Raw genomic sequence first — 23,197 nt, 5'->3', positions numbered from 1 at the left:
CTGGATTCTTAAGCAGGCTAATACATACAAGAAAGAGCCTGAAGTTGGAAGAAAATGTTCAGGTCAAAGTGGAAACTGACAGGTCTTTTTTACTACACTAACCAACCAGGCTTCTACTTTATTTTCTTTAAAGCGAAATAAAGATAAAAAATTCAGTATAGTTTGGGAAATTAAGGATGACCCTTTTCCCTCCCCAGTTCATCGCAGAAGAGAGTTAGGATTCCAAGTGCATATAAAACCCGGCAAAAATGGATGACTTACGGGAATCACCATAATGTTCCTCTCCAGGAAGATCTTATCAGCCTCTGGAGTTGTCGGCCCATTGGCACCCTCAGCAATAATCTGCGAGAGAGTCAGGACATACAGAAATGCCAGCAACATTATCGACTCCCTTCACCAGGTCTGCAAGGGGTGTGTGTGTGGGCAGAACTCCAGTTTAAATTTAATTAATAAGAGTTATTTTGTTCTTGGGGCGCCTGGGTGGCTCAGTGGCTGGGCGACTGCCTTCGGCTTGGGTCATGATCCTGGAGTCCTGGGATCGAGTCCCACATCGGACTCCCTGCTTGGCAGGGAGTCTGCTTCTCCCGCTGACTTCTCTCCTCTCATGCTCTCTCAAATAGTTAAATAAAATCATTAAAAAAAAAAAAGTTATTTTGTTCTATAAATAAAGTATATAAAGTATATAAAACTATTTTTCACCTATTTCCTTAACTGCTTTTTGGAACTTTGGTTTAAGAGGAAACCCATGTCCATGGTGATGGACAGCTGCACAGCTCTGTGTATATACAAAGCCATTAAATTTTACTTGGGTGAATTGTATGGTATGTGAATTATATATAGCCCAATAAAGCAGTTAAAAAAAAAAAGGAGGAAAGCCAGTTAAGAGCTTTTCTGTGAGCCTCAGGTTCATTCCACACTGTAAGGTTCCAGTTCCACCAAGCTCTCACCTTGGCTTTGACTCGGGGTGCATTGGACTTGGTCAGCTGCTTCTCACTGGCAGCAGGGATCAGGATGTCACAGTCGGCTTCCAAGATGCTCCCTTCGTAGGGCTTTGCCTTGGGGAAGCCCAGGATTGATCCATGTTGCTGCAATTGGTCGAGGAGTCAGAATTAATGGCGTGTGCACCATGGTTTCAGTGCTTATGATTAACGCCGATGATATGAAGACACACCTGAGAGCTCTTTGGGTTACATTTTAAAAAGTAAATAATGGAAATAGATTTTAATAGGGCTTATTTCAACTTTACAATACTCAGGGTAGCCAGACTGTTCAGATGTTAGATTAACATACCAATTTGAAGTCTTCCAGTTCCTTTGGGTCAATACCATCTGGATTCCATATGCTCCCGTCAGACTCACCAACACCCACACATTTAGCACCAAAACGATGTAAGTATCTCATAGAGTGTAGGCCCACATTACCAAATCCCTATAAAGAACAATTACACATGACACAAAAACCAAGGTTTTAATACAGATGGTAAGAATCGTATTTTGACCAAGACACATTCTCTTTGTTTAGAGTCATTCTTGAAACCCTTTTGCCACAAGAAACAAATGTACTAGATGGCTTCTCTTCAGCAATCAGTTTCTCTTTAAGAATGTGGAACCCCATGCTCTGTTATCTGTGAGAGTGAGTCCTGAAGAAGTTCAGGTGGGTACAGCCTTGTTGGCTTGTAAAGAAATGGCCGTAGTGTCAGTCACACCCCAAGTTCTCAGTCCCTGATGACCAGACAGACGTCTTATGGTTGTAAAAATACTAAAGTCACTAACTGGGAGGAATACAAATTCTATTCTAAAGTAGCATTCAACTTAAGTTAGATTGCACTCAGTAAAATAACCAAATACCAAGCAAATTTTTCCTGAAAATTAAAATCTGGATCATTGTGCAAGCCTTTCCCCTTCTGAAAACAATTTCAATTTAAATATTGACCAAAAGAAGTTGGTGATAGTTTCATATGTATCTGTAAGACACTAAACGTGGTTCTAATCACATGAATCATCAAGTGCATATTACTCTGGAAACATCTACTCTAACACTTAAGAGATTCAATAGAATGACCTTTTAAAAACTGCAAATCTAAAAACACTGAAAAACTTACTTTATGCCTATCAGTTATTCTTTAAGAGAACAGACATTTTTACCTGAACAACAAATGTTTTATCTCCAAACCCTGGTGTCATTCCTAAAATACTCATGTAAGAAGCTTCGTTGATGAAATTTTCAATCCCATGGAAGACTCCTCGGCCAGTAGCAGAGATCCGCCCGTGGATCCCGCCCTGACTGATAGGCTTACCGGTAACACAGGCATGGGCATTAATATCCTGCAAGAAAAAGTCAGAACTTCACATTTTTGTTTAACTAATTTACTCATGAGGACCATATGTGTGCTTACGAGTACAATTCCACCAATAGGGGTAAGTCGCATTTTTTCAGATTTCTGTTCCTAAAAAATATAGAATAAAACAGACCGTATTTTCATGGGGCTCCTTAACTCAGTCAGTTAAGCGGCTGCCTTTGACTCAGGTCATGATCTCAGGGTCCTGGGATCAATCCCCCCATCACGTTCCCTGCTCAGTGAGGAGTCTGTTTCTCCCTCTGCCTATGTCCCTCCCCCAGGTTGTGTTCTCTCTCTCTCTTTCAAATAAATAGACAAAAATCTTAAAACAAACAAACAAACAAACAAACACACAAATAAATAAATAAATAGACCAGGGGCACCTGGGTGGCTTGTGGGTTAAGCCTCTACCTTCAGTTCAGGTCATGATCTCAGGGTCCTAGGACGGAGCCCAACATTGGGCTTTCTGCTCAGCAGGGAGCCTGCCTCCCCCACCTCTCTCTTTCTCAAATAAATAAATAAAATCTAAAAAAAAAAAAAAAAAAGACCATATTTTCCAGTGGGAGAAACAAAGTTTTTAGGAACTTAACATTATTGTACAAATAACAGTATCACAAAAGCAGAGATAGTTCTGCTTAAAACTATTATTCCTTCAAAAGTATTTAAGCCCTATTAAGTTGGATATACATCTTACATGTCTCTTAAAACTACCACGTCATGGAGCGCCTGGGTGGCTCAGTTGTTGGTTGGACGGCCTTCAGCTCAGGTCATGATCCTGGCTGGAGTCCCAGGATCGAGTCCCGCATCGGGCTCCCAGCTCCATGGGGAGTCTGCTTCTCCCTCTGACCTTCTCGCTCACATTCTCTCTCACTCTCTCTCTCTCAAATAAATAAATAAAATCTTAAACAAACAAACAAACAAAAACTACCATGTCACCAAAATAGAAAGAGCCTAAACAGGAGGCGGCATTATGGTAGTCCGGGTTAGATGGGAAGACTCAATGTTGTAAAGATACTCTTCCACCAAACTAATTCAGAAATTCAATAAAATGCCACTTTAAAAGTTAATATTCAGTTTTACCTACAAGTGGATTAACAAAAGTAGTCAAGAAATTAAAAAAAAAAAAAAGATAAAATAACTAAGGGATTTGTAGGGCATTCTGGAATGCCTACCAAATAAAAATACCCACTAACTCAAAGATTCTACTTCTTGGAATTCAAGTTTTTGTGTATTTAGTGTATCATTTGAATTAGGAAAAACAAAAAGGTGCACGGGGGCCAGAGAGGCTGCGGCTTACAGGTGGGTGGAGGCCCTCTGGGAGGAAGGGAGAGTGAGTCTTCACCACCCGCCCTCCCTTGCTCTGAACTGAAAGAGCATTCTTATTCAGAAACAACTATCATTAGGAAGAAACAAAAGGCTGGGGAGAGCTTTCGGAGAGCTTTCCTTCCAAGGTGTATCCACCAGAACAGTTCTGTAGGAACCAGAACAGTGTAGAACCCAGACTTGATCACTGGGACGGGAAAACTACACGGTCCTATTATATACAGGAAATCAACATAAAAAAGGAAGCGTTTTAAATTCGTGGATAAAGTACGGACTATTTAATAAACTTGCGGCGCAAACTGCTACCCACGGAAAGCAGGATGGAATGCTTCACCTCACCCTATAGTCCCTACCCCCAAACAGAGGTAACTGGGTGAGATAAAAAGCAACCTGGTCTTTATCTGTATTTTTTAAGCTATTTTTACAGAGATAAGTTAGAACCATATTGACTCTGAATTGCCAACAAAAAGAAGAGCTAAAAAAATCAAAGAAAGCAGTCCAGTAAAGTAATTTACAGAAATTAATAGTTTTCCCACAGTTCCCTTCATGAATAATTAACACCATGAACACAGAATTAGGAACCTAGTGCCAAATGCTTTTACATAGTGCAAATGCGAATGCTGGAGCCTCGGGCAAGCCCCAGTGAGGTCGGCCCAGGGCCAGCCACCCAGCTCCCAGCACACCTCATTGTCCCCGCAGCCTGGCGACAGCACAACCTCCCTCCAGGACCTGCACTTCTGGGCAGGATTAGACCAAAGTTGAGGCGTGTTTAGCTTTATATCTGGAAATTAAGTAAGACAGACAGTGGCTCCTTACCTTAGGCCCTGATTTTGGATTTCCTATCACTTTAAGAAAAAAGAAGTCTTTTCCAAGGTTTAGCTGGCAGTGCCTCACAACTTTCTTTTGTGGTCACCACTGGGGATAAGCTATGAATAATGAATACACTGCTTACTACTTCACACCAAGTAGACCAAGTCTACTGTCTTGCTTAAAGGAAACCAGAGACTATCCAGAGCTCATTTAGTATCAAAAGGTGACATGGAAAAAGCAGCATTGTGGGAAACGGCAGTTAAAACCAAAATTCTCTGAAGCGTCTCATAATGCTCTTGTTTTATTTCAGGGAATTTATGCAGTTTACCTGATATAGTATTTATTATATACCTGATATAATATTTATTGTTTTGTGTATTTTACTAAGGAGGGGGTACTATTCTAAGTGCATTATATTACTATTTAATTAATCCTCATTAGCTATTACTACTGTCATCTTACAAGACAGAGGCACAGTGAGCTCAAGGTACCTACCACAGGTCACAGAGCTGGCGTGTGAGGGAGCCAGTTCCAAATCCAGCTCACGCCCCCAACCACAAGACTGCACCACATCAGGACCTCAGAGCAGTGTGTGAGTTCTGCACTGTCTGCTGCAGCCCCCTTATTTCCCCGGGGAGAACAGTTCTCCTCTTCTCCAAGTCTCATCTTTCCACTAGGGCCTCCCCCTACCTTTTAAAAAAAGGTTTTATTTATTTACTTGAGAGAGAAAGAATCTCAAGCAGACTTGGCATTGGGCCTAGAGTGTGATGTGGGGCTTGATCTTAAGACCCTGAGATCATGACCTGAGCTGAAACCAACAGTCAGATGCTTCAGTGAATGTGCCACCCAGGCGCCCCTCCTCTAGGGGGCCTTTAAAGGAAAATTCATGAGGCCTTTATTCCCTTGGACGACTCTGCTAACTCTTCTGTTATCGTTCTCGTACTGTCTCTTGCATGGCTGAATCTGGGGCCCGCAGTCAACTTGCCAATATCATCAACAACAATAACCTTTCTCTTTGGGCAACAGCCACCTTTCACGTTCCCGCTCTGCTGTCCAGCGCCATTTTTCTCAGTGAAGTCTACTCTTCATGCCCTATTTCCTTCCTTGCAGCCCGGCTCCAATCAAACTAGAGGCTCTAGTTGTTGCTAAACTTGTCTCTTAGCAGAACCCCCCGGCCCCCCGCCCTGACATCACCATGCGGAGCTCAGTGCTTCCCGTTCTGCAACTGATTGCCTTCCCTCTAAATCACTCTTCCATTTGGCCATTTCTCTCCAGCTCCAGGGGAGGCCAGTTTCCCTTCCCTTTGGGACTCCTGTATGGTCTCCTGCCCCCAACAATCCCATTCTGTGCTGCACACAGAGTCAAGTTCAAAATGCCGCCTGCCTGCTTTTAGTTAGCACCCTACCAGCTTCCCTCTGTTTTCAGGACAAAGACCAAAGTCTTTGCTGTCACTCAGAAGTGATGATGTGGTCCGACACTCCCCAACTGGCCTCTTAGGCTCTACTCTCCCGCTTTCCATGCTGGCTATCACAGTCTTCCCTCAATCTCAAGTTCACCTCTTCTGAACTCCAGAATTTAAACCAGTGGTTTCTTCTGCCTCCAACATTCGCACCCCCACCCCTTCTCCAGTGGATCCTATTTGTCATTCCGAGTGCAGACCGGAAGCTTACTCCTTCACGGAGGCCTTTTCTGATCTACCTGGGAAGGCCTGGCCAGGCCCTGTGACGCCTTGTCCCAGCATCAGAAATCCCTCTGCTCCCATTTATTCCAAATGCACTGAATACTTTGCTTGTTTGGCATGTATATATTTTTAAGTTTTCAGGGAAAACTTTTCAGTTCCCTTTCTCTTCCTGCTCCTTGCATGGTTTTCAAGGTTCCATCCGTTTCAAGAACGCAAAGTAGCTTTCCTTCTTGTGTTCTGTATTAGCAGCACCACTTCTGCTCAGTCCTCCAGACTCAAGTCCTCCTGGTTCTCTTCCTTGGTAACAGGCCCCCACTTCAGGGGTCTATCGTACACCTGCGCTTCTCCCCAGCCCCCACAGCCCCTGGGCTCCAGTGCAGCCTAACACCACCAGCTCAGTCTCCCTTAAAAAGAGTCAGCCCCAGAGCCTCCCCTCTGACTAGCCAACAAAACAAAAAACTAGGGCTTGAGTATTTTTGTCTTGGTTCAATTACTTCTTCACTCTTCTATTATGCTTCAAAATAAGCCTCATCTCCAGATAACCTGAGCTCTACTGTTTCTCTTCCTACCCCCGATGCTCCCCCCAACAATGTCCGTGTTTAAATCCTACCCATTTTCCAGGTCTAGCCCGGATACCTCATCCAGGAAGCCTTCTTTCAGAAGTAACCGCATCCTTGTATTATCCCATCTCCTGACCTTCTATGGGTTTATGTGTCCAAATTCCTCTTTAAATGAAAGCTCTGAGGGAAATCAGAAATGAATGCTTATTTCCCTTCTAGCGTCTTATACCATGTCCTGCCCTGCCTAGTAGGTGATTGTTTCTGAGGTCCCATCCCCAGCTTTCAGGACAGGGCAGCATGTAAATGAAAGCCCAGTCCATGTTCACTACATTTATGGTTTATGGCAAGAGAGCTAGAAGTAAAAGAATATCCAAATCAAGATACAACTGAAGGGGAGAAAAGCCCAGTGAATTCTCTCCATCCACACACCATCAGCTTGTTACTTCTTACAGATAGCCAGTGGGGCCCTCAGGGTACTCACATAGTGCCCTATGGTGCTGGCGTAGGTGTCCGCAATCCAGGACATCTCCCGCTCACCCGTGCTCATGTCTGGGGCAGGCACATCAATGCCAGGACCTGGGGGCACAAGGAAAAGGCACTGTACCAGCTTTTAAGGTCCACTCATCTCAAACACACCGATCCTTGTAATTTTCTACCATAACAAGGCTACCATGGTTAGAAAACTTGAGGTTTCATCTGGGTAACTACTTGAAGCCATAGAAATACTCATTAAACATCTCACTACAAAACTTATACACATGCAATGTTACATGGCAATTTCTCCATCTGGTGTTTCCTTGCTCTCTTTGGAAGTTAGCTCTGCGTGAGACACATAAGCCACTCTGCTGGACTTCGGACTACGTGAGAGTAAGCAGATCAGTGTACTCCCCTTGACCTCAGCTCAGTGAACTGCAATTAGAGAGAACAGTACCATCTTGCCCTATACAAGGATGACTGCTGTGGTTAGGGAGTGTCTGTTATGAGACAGCACAGAGACATACTACTTAATTGGGGGTGCAAGCCCTCCCCGCCAGGGAGAAAAAGAAAACACACACACTGCTGAAGCAATTATGGTAAGCCCCATAATACTTTTACTCGTGTTTTGACCTGTTCATCAAAGCTTACTCTATGTACATATATTCCAGCCCTCGGCTCTGAATTCCTCAGATCATAGCAAATTAGAAAGGTTGAGGATAAGAGAAATTAGTCCAACAAAAAATGCCAGGGACAGCACTAACACTGACAGCCAGCCTGAGATCTCAGGTAAAAATGTGTGAGGTTATGCCCCCTCTCATCTGTCAAGAAATACACAGAAATACCCCCATCAGAACAGTAAAAAGCAAAACACCTTTGTTACTTGGTGGGTCAATTAAATAAAACATGCTGTATCAACATAAAGAAATATTACGCACCCATTAAAAAGCTTGCAACCCTCACCAAAACACATTGTGTGAGGGGAAAAAAAGCAGCTTTTGTATAGTATGTAGAATGTGTTCCCATTTATGTAACATTCTTTCTTTCTCTCTAGCTACATCTCTGTACAGTATCTATGCATCTGTTTCCATGTGTATATACAGTATGGCCGGCACAGGTTTGGAAGGATACGCTTAGCTTACCTCACACTTGCTCACTATGTTTCCATTACCAGCCTTGTTTATAACTTTCTATAATTGTTTTAGTTGTCTAATACAAACTCATTACCTTTATAAACAGAAAATACAATTTGAAAAATGGTTCAGCTATGAAGTCTTCCAAAGAAAGTTCTAAGGCCTGCACTCGAGTTCTGTATTTTTCACTTTTTAACCAACTGAACAAGGTACATTTTATTTTATTTTTAAAAAGATTTTACTTATTTGACAGATAGAGACCAAGCATAAGAAAAAGAGCACAAGCAGAGGGAGAAGCAGACTCAACACGGAGAGGGACCATGCCAACAGCTGCTGGCAGAAGCTTAACCAACAGAAGCTTAACCAATGGAGCTACCCAGGCACCCAGAGGAAGGTATGTTTTAGTATTTTCTTACACTGCCCACTGTGATGCAATGGATACATAACCTGTCTACAATAACTTGGAAATGGTCAGCTTGCTTTTCACCCTCCTGTCCTGCCCCCAGCCAATCTGTCATTCTCCTGCACCCGAGCACACTTCCCCTTAGGCAGCTTCTAAATCTCATGAAATCTAACTTCCTTAAACTACTCTCCCCCCATATAACTCTACCTGGAAGAGGTAGTGCTCCACCCTGGCCTCCCCCTTTGACAAAAGGGCTCTACTATTTCCATTTGTTCAGTGTCCATTCTCTGAGAGCAACAGACTTCAAGGATGTTCATAAAGATTTGTTTGATCATACTGCTTTTCTTCCAAGGTATAAATGAAATTGCTTCTGAATCCTTCTAGAGGCATCTACAAAAGTTTTCTTTTTTTTCTTTTTATCAATATCAAGTGACAAGTAAGCTGTTGCAGGACGCCTGGGTCGCTCAATGGGTTGAGCCTCTGCCTTGGCTTGGGTCAGGATCTCAGGGTCAGGCTCTCTGCTCAGTGGGGAGCCTGCTTTCCCCTCTCTCTGCCTTGCCTCTCTGCCTACGTGTGATCTCTGTCAAACAAATAAATAAAATCTTAAAAAGTAAAATAAAATTAAACAAAACAAAACAAAGCTTGTTGGGACAAATCCCAATTCCAACTGGAGAAGGCCTACTGGCAAGGGGCAAGTTACAGTCTGTAACCTGGAAATGTACCACAATAAACTGCTTCTTAAAAACCTCGATTCATCTAGACAGCCTAAGGTGAGACAGCTCTTCCTACCAAAAGCCGAAATATTAGGCTTTTGAGTTTTCTACTCCACACAAAATCCAGGGATGCTCAGATTCTAAGTAAATCCTGAATTACAGACAAATTCTCAAATACCTTGCAGAGAACAGGTCTGAAAGTCCATACTTTGTAAAACAGGTTACCTAACCTCAGGAAAACTAAAATGCCATCCTTCAATCCCACAACAGTATACAAAAAGATAAAAAACCGGCAAAGAGCACAGCTGCTTTAACAGAAAGTGAGCACAGGGCGGAGCTAAAGGCCAGTTCTGGTGCACTGAGATGTGGGTGGGGCTAGAAAGATGGACACACTGGTTAATGTGAGAGACCTTCACAGCGTACACAGGTGGTATCTAAACTCATGCTATAGAATTAACATTAAACTTTAACAAACCTAAAAAGAAAAAAAAAAGATACAAGTGGAAAGAACACTTGCTAACTCATTCTCTGAGGCCAGTATTCTGATGTTAAGGGCCTCACAAAAAAGAATATTGTAGACCACTATCCCTTAAAATAGCATAAAAAAAGTACTTATGAGTAAATGTAACAAGTCGTGTAGGATGTGTGAGCTGAACTACAGACCATCACTGAAGGTAATGGAAGGAGCGGGAAACAACTGGAAGGGCCCTCAGTGTTCAGGGACTGGAACAGTCCTCTGACGGGTCTGCAAACCCATTGCATTCCCTATCAACTGTCCAGCTGACGGGACAGGGCTAGGACTCAGAGCCAGGTGGAATGCACACTCAAACTCCATGGACAGAGAAGTCCCAAAATAAGGAAGCAAAGACCTCAGTTCCAGAGGTTTGTTAGGATCAGTTCTGTGCCCTGGAGGGAGAGAGACAATTCCTCCCCCTTCCCCCCAATGCTAAAAAGCCTTCTGAGCCCAGCCATCAGGTTAGCGGCATTGTGAGTCAATGAGGCTTTTTTTGCTTCAGAAAAGAAGTCAAATTGCAGGATTTAAGCTTTCATTGTTTTGATCAATCACTTTTAACCTTGGGAATCCTAAAGTATTTGTCAATACAGAGAAAATGAAGCTGCTTATCGTCTATATATGGGCAGTAAATACTAACAAATAAAGTCTGCAACCACTTAAGACTACGAAAGACATTGCATTTAAGCTAAGACGAAATACAATACAAAAATTATGAAGGCTGTCAAAAGGCTGAACATGACAGTAGTTCACCAAATCTGGGAAGCAGGAGGCATTTCCGTAAGGAAGGTAGTTACCTCCCCCTGTGTTTCCCCAGCTCAGTGACAGGACAAGTTCACAGCAGTGCTGAGAAAGGGGCATTCTTGGAAAGAAAACACAGGGGCAGCAAAACAGAAAAAGCAGATTTTCCTTCTTATTAGTCAGTTTTTGTTACAAGGGCAAACATTCTGTTAAATACTTTTATGTTATTAAAACAAATTAGGATTCTTCTAGCACAACAGAAGAAATACAGACTTAATTTGCTTGAAAAATTAAAGAGTAAATGATGAATAGTCATACATCATAGCAAAGAATATCGCCATCCCACACAAAAACCACAGGACACAGATGACAGTATGATACAAAAACAGCAAGCCAAAGAAGATCAGCACCGTCAGAAATCTAGTCTTTGGCCAAAGGGCCTGGTGACAAGCATCAGGAGTCCCGGAGAGTGCCGGCAGAGTGAGCCACTGTGGGAGCCCCTCACCTCCTAGCCTCTGCTCACTCTCTGAAGGGGCAGCCGGCTTTCAGCTTTTGGCTCCCAATCCCCAAAGGTATCCGATTTCTCACTGCTTTCACAACAGGATTACGATCATAAAAGTGCTTCTTACACATTAGAAAATGTTTATTATACAGGCATTACTTAGTTCCTAAATCTTTCTGGTCATCCCAACAGTGACTGTACAGGCAGCCAAGGTAGCAGCGGCCCCCTGGTGTCCACACTGCGTACCAAGAACCTGAACTTGCCTTGTAGAGATGCATCAAAACCAGACCTGTGTGCGCCCACCACAGTTATCACAGAGCCCCATTTCTCAAAAAAAAAGGGGCAGTTCTACCCAGGTACATACAAACACAGGAGTTAGATGTTCCTTGTAGGAGTTAGATGTGCCTACAAGGTAACACATACCAATAAAGCCCTTCTTCGCCAGCTCCATGGTAAACCTCCTTGTGATCTTTTCCAACTCATTATCCTATAAAGGAAAAAATGAAAACAAAACAACAATGAAACAAATGTTTCTCACAGAAAACCACTAGTGGAGATACGTAATAGTTGCATCATATTTTCTGTTTATAGAACATTTTCATGTATCTCATTTTTTAAAAGATTTTATTTATTTATTTGTTAGAGAGAGAAAAAGCACAAGCAGGCAGAGAGGCAGGAAGAGGCAGAGAGAAGCAGCTTCTCTACTGAGCAAGGAACCCAATGGGGGACTGAATCCTAGGACCCTGGGATCACCACCTGAGCCTAAGGCAGTGGCTTAACCCACTGAGCCACCCAGGCATCCCAGGACATTTTCATACATCTTGTGTAGTAATCCTTCTAACTCATAAAGCTGGCATCTCCATTTCAAAGAAAAGAAAATGACAGATCAGAAATTAGGTTATACAAATATCAGATAGTAGAACTGGGGCTCAAATCCCAGTTTCTGTTCTTTTTGTATTAATACAGCACCCTACAAGCAATCCCAATGGTATATAACAGCCAGCTTAAATTAATTTGGGAATTGATAGGAAAAATGGTAAGATTTTTACTAAATTAAGGCATCTGTCACTAGACCTTGAGATCCCAATATAAACATCTCAGATCAGGAGGCCTGGGGGGCTCAAGTTGGTTAAGTGGCTTTGGCTCAGGTCATGATCCCCGGGTCCCGAGATGGATCTCATGTCAGGCTCCCTGCTCAGCAGGGAATATGCCCCTCCCCTCGTTCCTTCTCTCAATCTCTCTCTTAAATAAATAAAATTAAAACAAAACACCCCCTCCCCAAAACACCCACAGATCATAGCAACATGTTAAATGTACACAGAGCATATTATATTTATACTGTAGAATATATGACATGGATATAAATGCCTAAGAATATGAAGGTATTAATTACCTTTTAACCAAGTGTAAAAATGAAAGAGGACATTGATGTTAAGCAGGTGACCTTTACATGGCACCACACTCAATGAGTTAATTATTTACTTGTTTTTCCATTCCTTTAAAAAGCAACAGGGGTCATTAATCTCAATGGTATGGGGGACACACAGAAACCCTGTAATTTCAAATCCTCTGTGAGTGTCCATGTGGACAAGTATCATTTTGACACTTACAGTATAGTTCTTGGGATTGATCTTAACACCAGCCTTGGCACCCCCAAATGGCACATCTGAAAGAGAAGGCTGCAAGTTGCTATTCCATTCAAAGGACAAAAAAAAAGTCAAGAGGCAGAAAGCACTATGCAGTATTACAATAATTCAAATATGACACTTCAAGCTTGAACTTTAGAAAATTCAAGATCTAAACCCACACTGATCTCTTAAAATGTATTTGAACTAAAATTCTAGTGGAACAGAAATGATAAGGCTGGGCAAGTTATGATGCCTTTTTATTCACTGTGCTTTATTTACTACTTCTAAAAGAAAAAATTTATTTTCCTTCTACCATGATTTGGTCTTATTTACTGAGCATGGAAAGGGATTTTTAAAAAAGATCTACACTTAGAGAAAATTCAATTTGTTTCTATAAAAAGTTTTCCATTAAAAAAAAAGAGACTACATCTTAATTAAGACTAACTGAAAAATGATATAAGCATTAAATGGTGCAACTTAAATAACCCCCTAAAAGTAACCTGGTATGTAGACGCATTTCAGCAAAGCGTTATCCAGCAGCAGCAAAGGGGATCACTTACCAACCACCGCACACTTGTAGGTCATCAGCGAGGCCAGAGCTTTCACCTCATCCACACTCACATCCATGCTGTAACGAATCCCTGTGGGGCAAGAAAGAAGGGGATGGATTCAGAATGTCCTTCGGCTGGTGAAAAGAAGTGCCAGAAGCTGAAAAATGTCCACACTTCCTCCATTTCATTCCCTGGTTACTTCCAAGAACACTTAGAGTAGCTTGTGATACAAAGTCAAGGAAAACCTGCTAATGAGACACCTAGCAAGGGCTACAGATGAGTATGAAACTGGATTTTTAAGTATTCTGATAGTTAAGGGAGTAAGACTGGCGAGGGAATACAGTGTTTGCATTCTGGTAGGAGTGGTAAGAGCATCAAGCAGTGCTCCCGGAGATGAACAGATGAGCCACAGTCCTGTCCTTGAGGGGCTTACAGCGCAGTGGGACTTCACAAGACAAAAACTACCTACAAATCAATGTTTCCAATGCTCTTAAGAAGGCAACTAATTCAGCAAAGTCATTTATTCTTTTACTATTTGGCTTAGGTGATTTGGTGGCAAGGAGTTAAAAAATGTTTTCTTTCTGAGAGCAGATAAATATAAGCAAATGGATAGTCAACAGATCCAACAGATTCAACTTAGATCAGGTTGTCTAGTTCTGGCTTCAGACAAGGGTAGGAGATCCTTACCTCTTCCTCGTTTCACTCACTGCTAGCTTGTCATCCAAGAGATAAGAAGCTGACAGACCTTTCTCAGCAATTCCCTCTGCTCTTTCTGCAAGGATGGGAGGAGGCCAAGCGACAGGGAACTGTGTCTTCATGTCCCTGTACTTGGGAGTGATCAGGTGTTTGGTAGAAGGGACACGGAGACGGAGTATGCCCACTACTTTGGTTTTGGGGATCCTGGTCACTCACGCTCCTGAGATGTGTAGCATGAAGCCACCTTTCATCCTCTGTTGATCACTGTTTCTCAACCCCAAGGAAGAAGGCCAGAGTGAGGTTGATGTTTGCATGCTACTTGGGGCTCGTGAGCACTGTGTTTTTGAGCGACGAAGGATCTGAATGAAGCTGGGTACAACTTCCACTGAGAGATAGAGTAATGGGGGACCTCAGGGATAATCTCTTAAAGAAGAATTTTGGGAATAAAAGCTTTTTAGATAGAAATATACAATATTTCATAAACTAGCAGTTTGAGAAAACTTCCCTAATCACTTTTAAAAGCTGGCTTCTTATGTATTTCAGAAAATATCCATCTAAACACAAATGATACAGCTTAAGAGAATTTTATCTGTTGTATATGCTATCAAAAGGGCAAATTCTAAACCCGAACACATTTCTCTGGCTTATTAGAAAAATAAAATGATTACATTTAGAAAAGTGAGCTGTAAGAAGAGATCTTACATATAATGGGTTCTCAGATTATCTGGGAACAAATTTATGTTAGTGAATTTTAGATGAGATATAACAATTTTTAAAAGAAGATCTAGTGGTGGGGGTACCTGGGTGGCTCAGTCGATTAAGTGGCTGCCTTTGGCTTGGATCGTGATCTCAGGGTCCTGGGATGGAGCCCCACTTCAGGCTCCTTGCTCAGGAGGCAGCCTGCTTCTCCCTCTGCCTACCGCTCCCCTTGCTTGTGCTAGCTCCCTCCCCCTTTGTGTCAAATAAAAAAATAAAATCTTTGGAAGGAAGGAAGGAAGGAAGGAATTGTAAACAAAGAAAAAGAAAAGGATCTAGCCGCTATCTGTTGCTACAGAGCTTGCTTTCTTATTTTCTTCAGGCCTCTATTAAAACTGGCTTCACTCCAAGAGGCCCTTCCTGACCACCTTACTATTCCACTCTCTATTCCCCTCTACCTTATTTAATGTTTTACCACTGACTTTACATTATATATATTGTTTACAGTCTTGGGTTCCCCACCTGGAAGGCTAGCAGCACCATGAGAACAGACTTTATCTTGTTCACTGCTTTAATTCTTAGTACCTAACACAGAAAATGGCAAGTATGTATTAGGTGCTCAAATACGTGTAAATATCTGAGTATTTCTTGACTAAGGTGTTAAGACAGAAAGGCCATCGTCACTAAAAATTCTGACATGCCTGTAATTTCTAAACAATTCACCAGCAGTGTCTGCGTGTATTACCAAAGGGCTAGAAACTAGAAAGAGGCAGAAGTACCAGGTCCTAAAATGTACTCCAGACCAAAAAAAAAAAAAAATCTTGCTCAAACACCACAATGTGTTTTTAAAACCAATAAAACTGTTACTGTGTATCATGCACATAACTCAGTGGAAACCTTGCTAGGCCAGAGACCTGGGCACTTACTTCCTAACCAAGCTGAGTCTCCTGAAGCAGTAAATGCTGTGGCCTGTGCCTGCTTACCTGAGGAACAGGGACATAGCGCTCATGGTTCGAATCAAGCCTGCACAGGACAGTACCTGCGTGTGGCCATAGCTTCAATCTTGGCCATTATCACTGCTACAGGAAGTATTACCGTGTGGTGGCAGATCAAGAAATTTAGGTTTTAAAAAGTCTAAATTGACAGGAGCTTAAACAACTTAATAAAACTTGATTTCATTACTTCTCAAGATAAATTCATGAAGGTAGAAAAAACAGTCTGCTATGAAGAGTTAGTATTTATATTACACACAAAGCACTTTTTTCACTGTTTTTTTTAGAGCCCATGGAAGTGGTTGCTCAGTTATTTAATTTCCCTTGCTTTCTTTAAAAGAAAATCACTGGGGCGCCTGGGTAGCTCAGTGGGTTAAAGCCTCTGCCTTCAGCTCAGGTCATGATCCCAGGGGTCCTGGGATTGAGCCCCGCTTTGGGCTCTCTGCTCAGTGGGGAGCCTGTATCCTCATCTCTCTCTCTCTGCCTGCCTCTCTGCCTACTTGTGATCGCTGTCTGTCAAATAAATAAATAAAATCTTAAAAAAAAAAAAAAGAAAAGAAAAAACACCTTAGTTTCAGGTATATCACACCAGAGAGACTAGAAAAGTCTATACATTATACTGTGCTCACAGTGTAGTTACCACTTTCCTTGCTTTCTTAAGGGAGGGGGGAAAGTTATTGTCCCTTATCCAGTGTTTTTAACTAATACATTTGGTGGGAAACTGAAAACAGCTTGAAAGAGTAACATTCACAAATCTGAGAGCAATCCTAATATTCTAGACACTGGACTCCGGCTTGTACGAAATACTGTAAACAAAATGTCTATTTTACTGCAGAAGTCCTGGAATGATATGAGTCAGAAACTGTACATGTATAACAAAAAACATGTTTCTGCTTGGACAGAACCCAGGAATTCTTGTTTGTAAAGTAAAATTTTCTTTCCGAGCCACACCCAGTCAGAGCTCAGCTACACGCCAGGGAAGAGCAGCAGTTAGATAGACTACTTTTCACACCAGCCTATTCTGGCAGGCTATGAACCCCTGAAGGAGTCCAGTGAACTGAGGCAGGAGCAGAAGAATCAGGGGGATAAGCCCTGGAGCAGATGAAGGTGGGGGCAAAGGTGGACCCTGGAACCAACACACATGGCACTGCTGGGCTAAAGAAAACACAGGTTTTCCTTTCAGCTTTCTAATTAATCAGTTGATACACAAATGTTTTGACTTCTGGAAGCTGGCAGACACATTAACACAGGGTTACTTAAACTGTTAATCTGGAAAAAACTCTCCAGTAGAGCCATAAAAATACTCTATACTGTACCAATACTTGAGACAAAAACAGGCATCAGAACAGAGAGTTCATCCACATCTAAGGGAAAGCTACACTTGCTTTTCTTCTCATGGGACTGGAAACCAAAGGTAATTACTAAAAATATACTGTCACCTAAAAATTCTTACTCACATCCTATTGGATATTAAGAATATGAGGGCAAAAAAGAAGTCGCTCTTTACTGTATACAAAGCCAGTCAGTTATGAGATACCAACACAAGTGGGGTGAGTGAGGGACCAAGATGTGACAGACATATACTTGATGTGACACTCACTACCCCAAGTTAGGACAGTTACCACATGTTATGCTTCGAAGTTCTGAAAGGGGAAAACAGAGCATTTCTGAATGCCTCCAGTGTGTCAAAAATAAAGAATTCGAAGACAAAGTTGTTCAGTAAAGCCAAATAACAGGTAATACACACACATACACACACACACGAAAACCAGGAAAGCTTAAAATGTTTTAAACCAAAATGAAACAAGGTTCTTAGGTGCAGTCTGATATTTTTACTTTTTCTAAAACCACACTTTTCCGTCTTTCCTGTGGGATGGGTAGTATGGCAAGAGAAGGCTAAAGGTGAGTCGGGACAGGCGGGGACTGGATGCGGGCACAAGGATAGAAACTAGAAGGACCCCAAGTTTTATTCCAGGAACTGAGAAAAGCAAATCCAGACTTTTTTCTTTTCTGAAGTCCTCCAGCACTACCTGGTAGCCTGTGCTGCCATCCGCACTACTGGGGTTCAGGAGGAGGCCAACTGGGTCTCTGAACATAGCACTGACAGGTGTCACGCTGGAGGTGAACACGTGCAGTGAAAAGCAGGAGTCCATGGCTGGCCAAACTAGAACAGGAACTGGGTGATTACACATGTGTCATTAGAAACAGGGTCTAAAAATCAAGGACCACATTCTGACTGGCCCACAGAGTAAGCTGAACTTCTAGTTCACCGGAGGAAACTGAAGAAATAGCACCTATGACAAGGTTTATCATCTATCAAACCTGGAGGACGGGTTGGTGACACAGCTTTGAAATCAGACCTTTCATTCTGAAGAGTAATTAACTCTATCATACAGTTATTTTAGGCTAACGGGCATCCAGATGTTTCAAAAGAACATTAATAACAGGCATACATCTGCATACTACACAACAGAGAGCGTTTCTCTGCCTTTTGACTTAATGACCAAAGAGTTTCATCCTCAAGAGTCTCATGATTGGTATACAGCACATTTTTCTAGGAGAAACAAAAAACATAAAGCAAAAATTAGCTGAGGCTGCTCTAGTGATGAAGAAACCACACCGGCTCCTTACTTTGAGAAAAGATTCGGTGAAAACCACAACTGAGTAACTTCATTTTTTTTTCCTTTCGCTAGCTGACTCAAAACCAAAAACAGACAAAAAAGCTCCTAGCAACTGAGCCAACATTGTTTTTTTTAATGATGAATCATTAACTGAACAGATTCACGAAAACTCAAATGGTTTTAAAAATTACTTGCACTAAGATCTTTTAATAGGGCTTGATTTATTAAGAGTTCAATTTCCAACTGTATTCTATCTCTTTTCAGAGAGGTTCTGAAGAGTTCTACCACAAGCACAGAACTCATAGGAAAGCAAAAAGAGCCGAGAATTCATAAAATGCATGCACTAACCCTCTTTCCATTTATTCCTGAGAACACTTCTTTTCTCACTTAATACTAATATAATCTCTAACATGCGAGAGAATGGCATACCTTAATTACAAATGAAGAGAGGAGGGCAAGCAGCAGTGAGGAACCACCACAGAAAATATGGGAAGTTTCAGATAAAAATTCCTTCAGCACTGCAGAGAGCAGTTTTGTTCGAGAGCAAAGGAAAGTCATACCTTTAACTGCTATGACAGTGTCCCTGTCTGTGTAAGGCGGCAGGGAAACACCATTATCAAAATCTTTAAGTGTTTTGAAGAGACAAACTTTGTAAGTTCTGGGAAACATATGTTTAGCTGATGCTGGAGAAATGAAAAACATTTCACTTCTTCTTTTCATTAACATTTAGAAGTTTCAACACGTATGCATATGTTCATCCAAACTTAAACACAGAAAAAACTGAAATCTCCCCTATCACTACATAAACCCTGTCTTTTCCTTATTATGGGTGACCATTCTTAGCAATTTAAGAGAGAGAGAGTGTGTGCATACATATCCTCTGAAATCATTTCCCTGCATTTAAATACGTACTGTTTATTAAATGTGCAGCTTTGTCTTATACTAAGTATTGAACTTACTGCCCAATAGATGGAAGAAAGATTATGGATTCAGATGGGGGAATCTTGATCACTGGTTTCACAGATTGCTTATTCTGCTAATAGCAGTAAACTTAGTCCCCGCTTCCCACCAAACAGGTCTTGGAAACGATGCCAGGGTAAAAGTGGTGAATATAAAATCAGATGACATTTAGGAAAACATAAAGGTAACTAACTTGTTATAAAAAGGTTCAAAAGGTAAAGAACTGACACTACAGATATCCAGTTTCACATAAATAATGAATAAGTCTAGGTGATATTTGAGATGGATCGTTAAGAGCAGGAAGAGAATTAGAGGGAGATAGAAGACACGGACTAGACAAGCACCACAGGCAGTGACTGTACTTTGCCAGAGTAAGATCAAGAAAATACATATGCCTGTATTTCCAATTGTCCTAAGGATCATTTTATACCCAATCTCCTTTAATTTAAAAATCCAGCCCTTTTTCCTACTTGTACTTTCCGGGTAGCTGATACCACCCCTTTCCCTAACGGTGCCTCAGGCTAGAAATAGAGGCTTTATCTCATTCTCAGTTCCTCTGCTGCCTAGCCTTCTGGGCCCTCCCAGAGTTATTATCCACCCAAAAAGCTGTTTCTTCTGCTTGTACACTTCTGACACCAAATGTGTGGGTTTTCCACACCAACAGCCAGTTCTCCAAATCTCTGTGGGCACCAACTGATTGTTGTACACAATTTAAGTTCTGACACTGGCTACATGGAGTTAGCACAGACTCCACAGATTAAGGGCTTATTCCCACAAGACTGGCCTTCATCTTCATCACAAGTATTGCATGCTCAGGGTACCCAGGCTTTTGTCCAACTTGGTAACAAACTGGGGCTCCCATGACTCCCTCCTCAGATTTGATAATTTCCTATAATGGCTCACAGAACTCAAGAGAACACTTTACACATGTTCACTGGTTTATTATAAGGGTCCTGAGGAGAGCAGCTTTCATCCCTGTGTCACAGGTGTGCCATCCTCCTGGCACATGGATGAATACCAGAAAGCTCTCAAAATCTAGTCGTTTGGGATTTTTATGAAGGCTTCCTCACATAGGCATGATGGCTATTAACTCAATGTCCAACTCCTCTTACCTCCATGGAGAAGGGTAAGGGATGGGACTTAAAGTTCCAAGCTCCTCATCATGGCTTCATCTTTCTGGTGGCCAGCTGCCATCCTGAAGCTATCCAGGAACCCACCAAGAGGTGCCTCATTAAAACAAAAGATGCTCCTATCAACCCAGGAAATTCCAAGGGATTTAGGAGCTCTGTGTCAGGAACTGGAGTTAAGACCAAATATTAGGACAAAAGAGGCTCTCAGCATCTCTATCACTCAGGAAATTACAATGATTTTAGGAGCTGTGTGTCAGGAACTAGGGACAGAGACCAAAAAAGTATTCATCATGCCATGAACCCTGGCTTTCCCCTATTGACACACACACACAGGTTGTCCCTATGACCCCATCACATGGTCCTGCCTCTTACCTGGGCTTAATCAGTTACCCCCTCTATTTCTCTTTATCTAAAATCATCTTTCCCCCATCCAAATCCTATCCAGCCCTCCCTGCTTACAGATCAAGAGGGTCATTCCCTGGTATATTCTTTTAACTCCTACTGTAGCAATGCACTGTTGAGTGTTCCCAACTGTGTCATTTACTGACTAGTTCTGGGAAAGGAAAATGCAGAAACAGAATACTGAGCTAAAAACAAAAGGAGAATGCCACAGATACCGTAGGAGATTTGGGATTCTGTTCTATTCTGAGGAAATCAATGAAAAGACACTGAGAAAAAAAAAAAAATGAGCTTTGTTTTGTTAAAGCTTTCTTATGGATAGTTCCCCCAGAAAGAGCACCATACCTGACAGAGCAGGGATTAAAATGCCTGTAATGAACAGGTGAACTATCAGAAATCCCCAGGAGTTAAGGAATGCTCCTTAATTAAGCATAACGTTTAAAGCTCTTGCCTGCAGGGAAAACTAACACATAATGGAAAAATTGATTTATCTGGAATATCATCTATAGCTCATAATGAACATAGTCCTTATTCAGTAAACCCCCAATACGGGGACTTCCACCCTTGACTACTATTCCCTTGTGGTTTTTCTTATGGTAAAAGGGATTAAAAACAACAAGGAGTCCATGTACATCCTAAGGCTCAAATGTACAAAATGCTTCTTTTTTTTTTTAAAGGCCCATGTCCATGTATTTATGACGATGATATATGGCAAAAGGAGTCACACTACTGACAACCTTTATAATTTTCATTTGGGTCATCTTTCACATTTTTCTCTAGCCAAGAATAATCCAGAGAAATAGCAATTCATGACAAACTGTAACTTCTGAGTTTTTAAGGAAGAGGCACTCAGAAGAAAGCCTTGTTAAAATGATTCCTTTGAAAACCCTTCAAGATCCATGTTCTAACACTCTGGTAGGGAAAGGAGCTCTCCTGACTGTCACATTAAACTGTTCAACACTACAGCTCTTCAAACCTTTCAGCGGAAAACTCTCATTAGGAAGTTCTTTCACGGCCGACTGGAATAAATGGGCCCGTAAAGATTTCAGATATGAGCGAGTTTTATATGCACAGCTGTTGGAATATGCAAGCATTTTCTAGGAAGGGAGGCCTTCTAATAGCTTTTAACACATTTCAAATGATCCAAAGTATTCGGAGGTCCTGGTACTGAGGGCACGACATGGTTCTCAGTCACTGCTTAGGATATAACTCGTCATTTTTTTCCATATGAATAGATCCCAAACAATAATCATTTAAGGAGGTGGGTGCTGGAGCCAGAGGATGGGAGCCCGAACCCCAAATCTGCTACTTAAACTGGGTGGGGGTGTAACCTTACTGGAGGAATCTTTTCAGCCCTAGTATCCCCTTTTCAAAGTTGGGGCAACAGTGTGTTCATGAGGTTGTTGTGAAGAATAAAAGCGATGATGCATGAAAAGCTCTTAGCAAAATGCCTGGTGTCCACAGAGAGCTCAACAAATGTGAGCTGTTAGGTTACCCCTTGTTTTGCCAGTTGACCTGTGTGGAGACAGATCTCTCAGGTGCTGCTGCCTTTGGGAAAGGAAATTAAGGTCTGGAGCAGCCTTCTCCCAGGACACCACTCTGCCCTTGGTGAAACCTGTCCTGCCTTTAGCCATAGTATTTCATACACCAATGCTTCAGTCTTTTTGATAGTGAGTAATCTACATAAATTTCTGCCTCTGGAAAGGGGAAAAGATTTCCTCACTGGGATAGCTAGGTCAGTTTTAGGTGAGAACTGTGCACAGAAAATTGTTCAGTTACTTCATGGGAAAGAGCTGGACAGAGTTGGCTCATTTTTCATTTTATAACCATTATCACTATTTATCTGAATGATATACAGCTATTTTAATAGGAGTTTCTTGGGTACAGCCATCATGGGTTATTTATGAATCAATGTTCTTCACTGCGGTGATGTAAGAGGTCTGGTGGTTTTTTTTGTGTTTGTTTTGTTTTTGTATTATGAAAATCTAATATTATGCAAAATAAATGGGAAAAAATGTCCCACAACATCCTGGAAATCCTATGTCAGGCTACTGCCTAGGAATTCTTCAACAACCCAAAGCTAATTATTTTGGTCTTTATTGGTTCTTGGCAGAACTCTCAGCACCTTTAAATATCACTGGACAAAAACAATTTTCTTAAACAATCTAAATTATTATCTAAATTATTATCAATAGCTGTAAGACACCTAATTTCTTCCCTCTACAAACCAGAAAATTCATGTTTGATTTTTACTTCTTCTATTTAAAATTTAAACACTGCCACTTTTATTGAAGTTTAATAAACTGGTACTTGTCCTCTGATTTTTGATGCCCCA

At 41.6% G+C, this 23,197-nt stretch overlaps 1 protein-coding gene across 1 annotated transcript in view; it reads right to left on the bottom strand.

Moving 5' to 3' along the window:
- The window catches only part of GLUD1 (glutamate dehydrogenase 1), a 37,014-nt gene that overhangs the window by 8,606 nt on the left and 5,211 nt on the right, over positions 1–23,197 (bottom strand). Inside the window, exons 2-9 of the mRNA XM_059169694.1 lie at positions 13,378–13,458; positions 12,800–12,855; positions 11,613–11,676; positions 7,194–7,288; positions 2,145–2,324; positions 1,291–1,428; positions 948–1,085; positions 262–342 (exon numbers count right to left, since the gene is read on the bottom strand). Of these exons, the coding sequence (XP_059025677.1) occupies positions 262–342; positions 948–1,085; positions 1,291–1,428; positions 2,145–2,324; positions 7,194–7,288; positions 11,613–11,676; positions 12,800–12,855; positions 13,378–13,458 (833 nt within the window). The remainder of the gene's footprint in view (positions 1–261; positions 343–947; positions 1,086–1,290; positions 1,429–2,144; positions 2,325–7,193; positions 7,289–11,612; positions 11,677–12,799; positions 12,856–13,377; positions 13,459–23,197) is intronic.

Source organism: Mustela lutreola, chromosome 4, assembly GCF_030435805.1.
Source record: "Mustela lutreola isolate mMusLut2 chromosome 4, mMusLut2.pri, whole genome shotgun sequence".
Lineage (NCBI taxonomy): Eukaryota > Metazoa > Chordata > Mammalia > Carnivora > Mustelidae > Mustela > Mustela lutreola.
The sequence above is the reverse complement of the archived record's forward strand: the minus strand, read 5'-3'. Positions and strand labels throughout refer to the sequence as shown.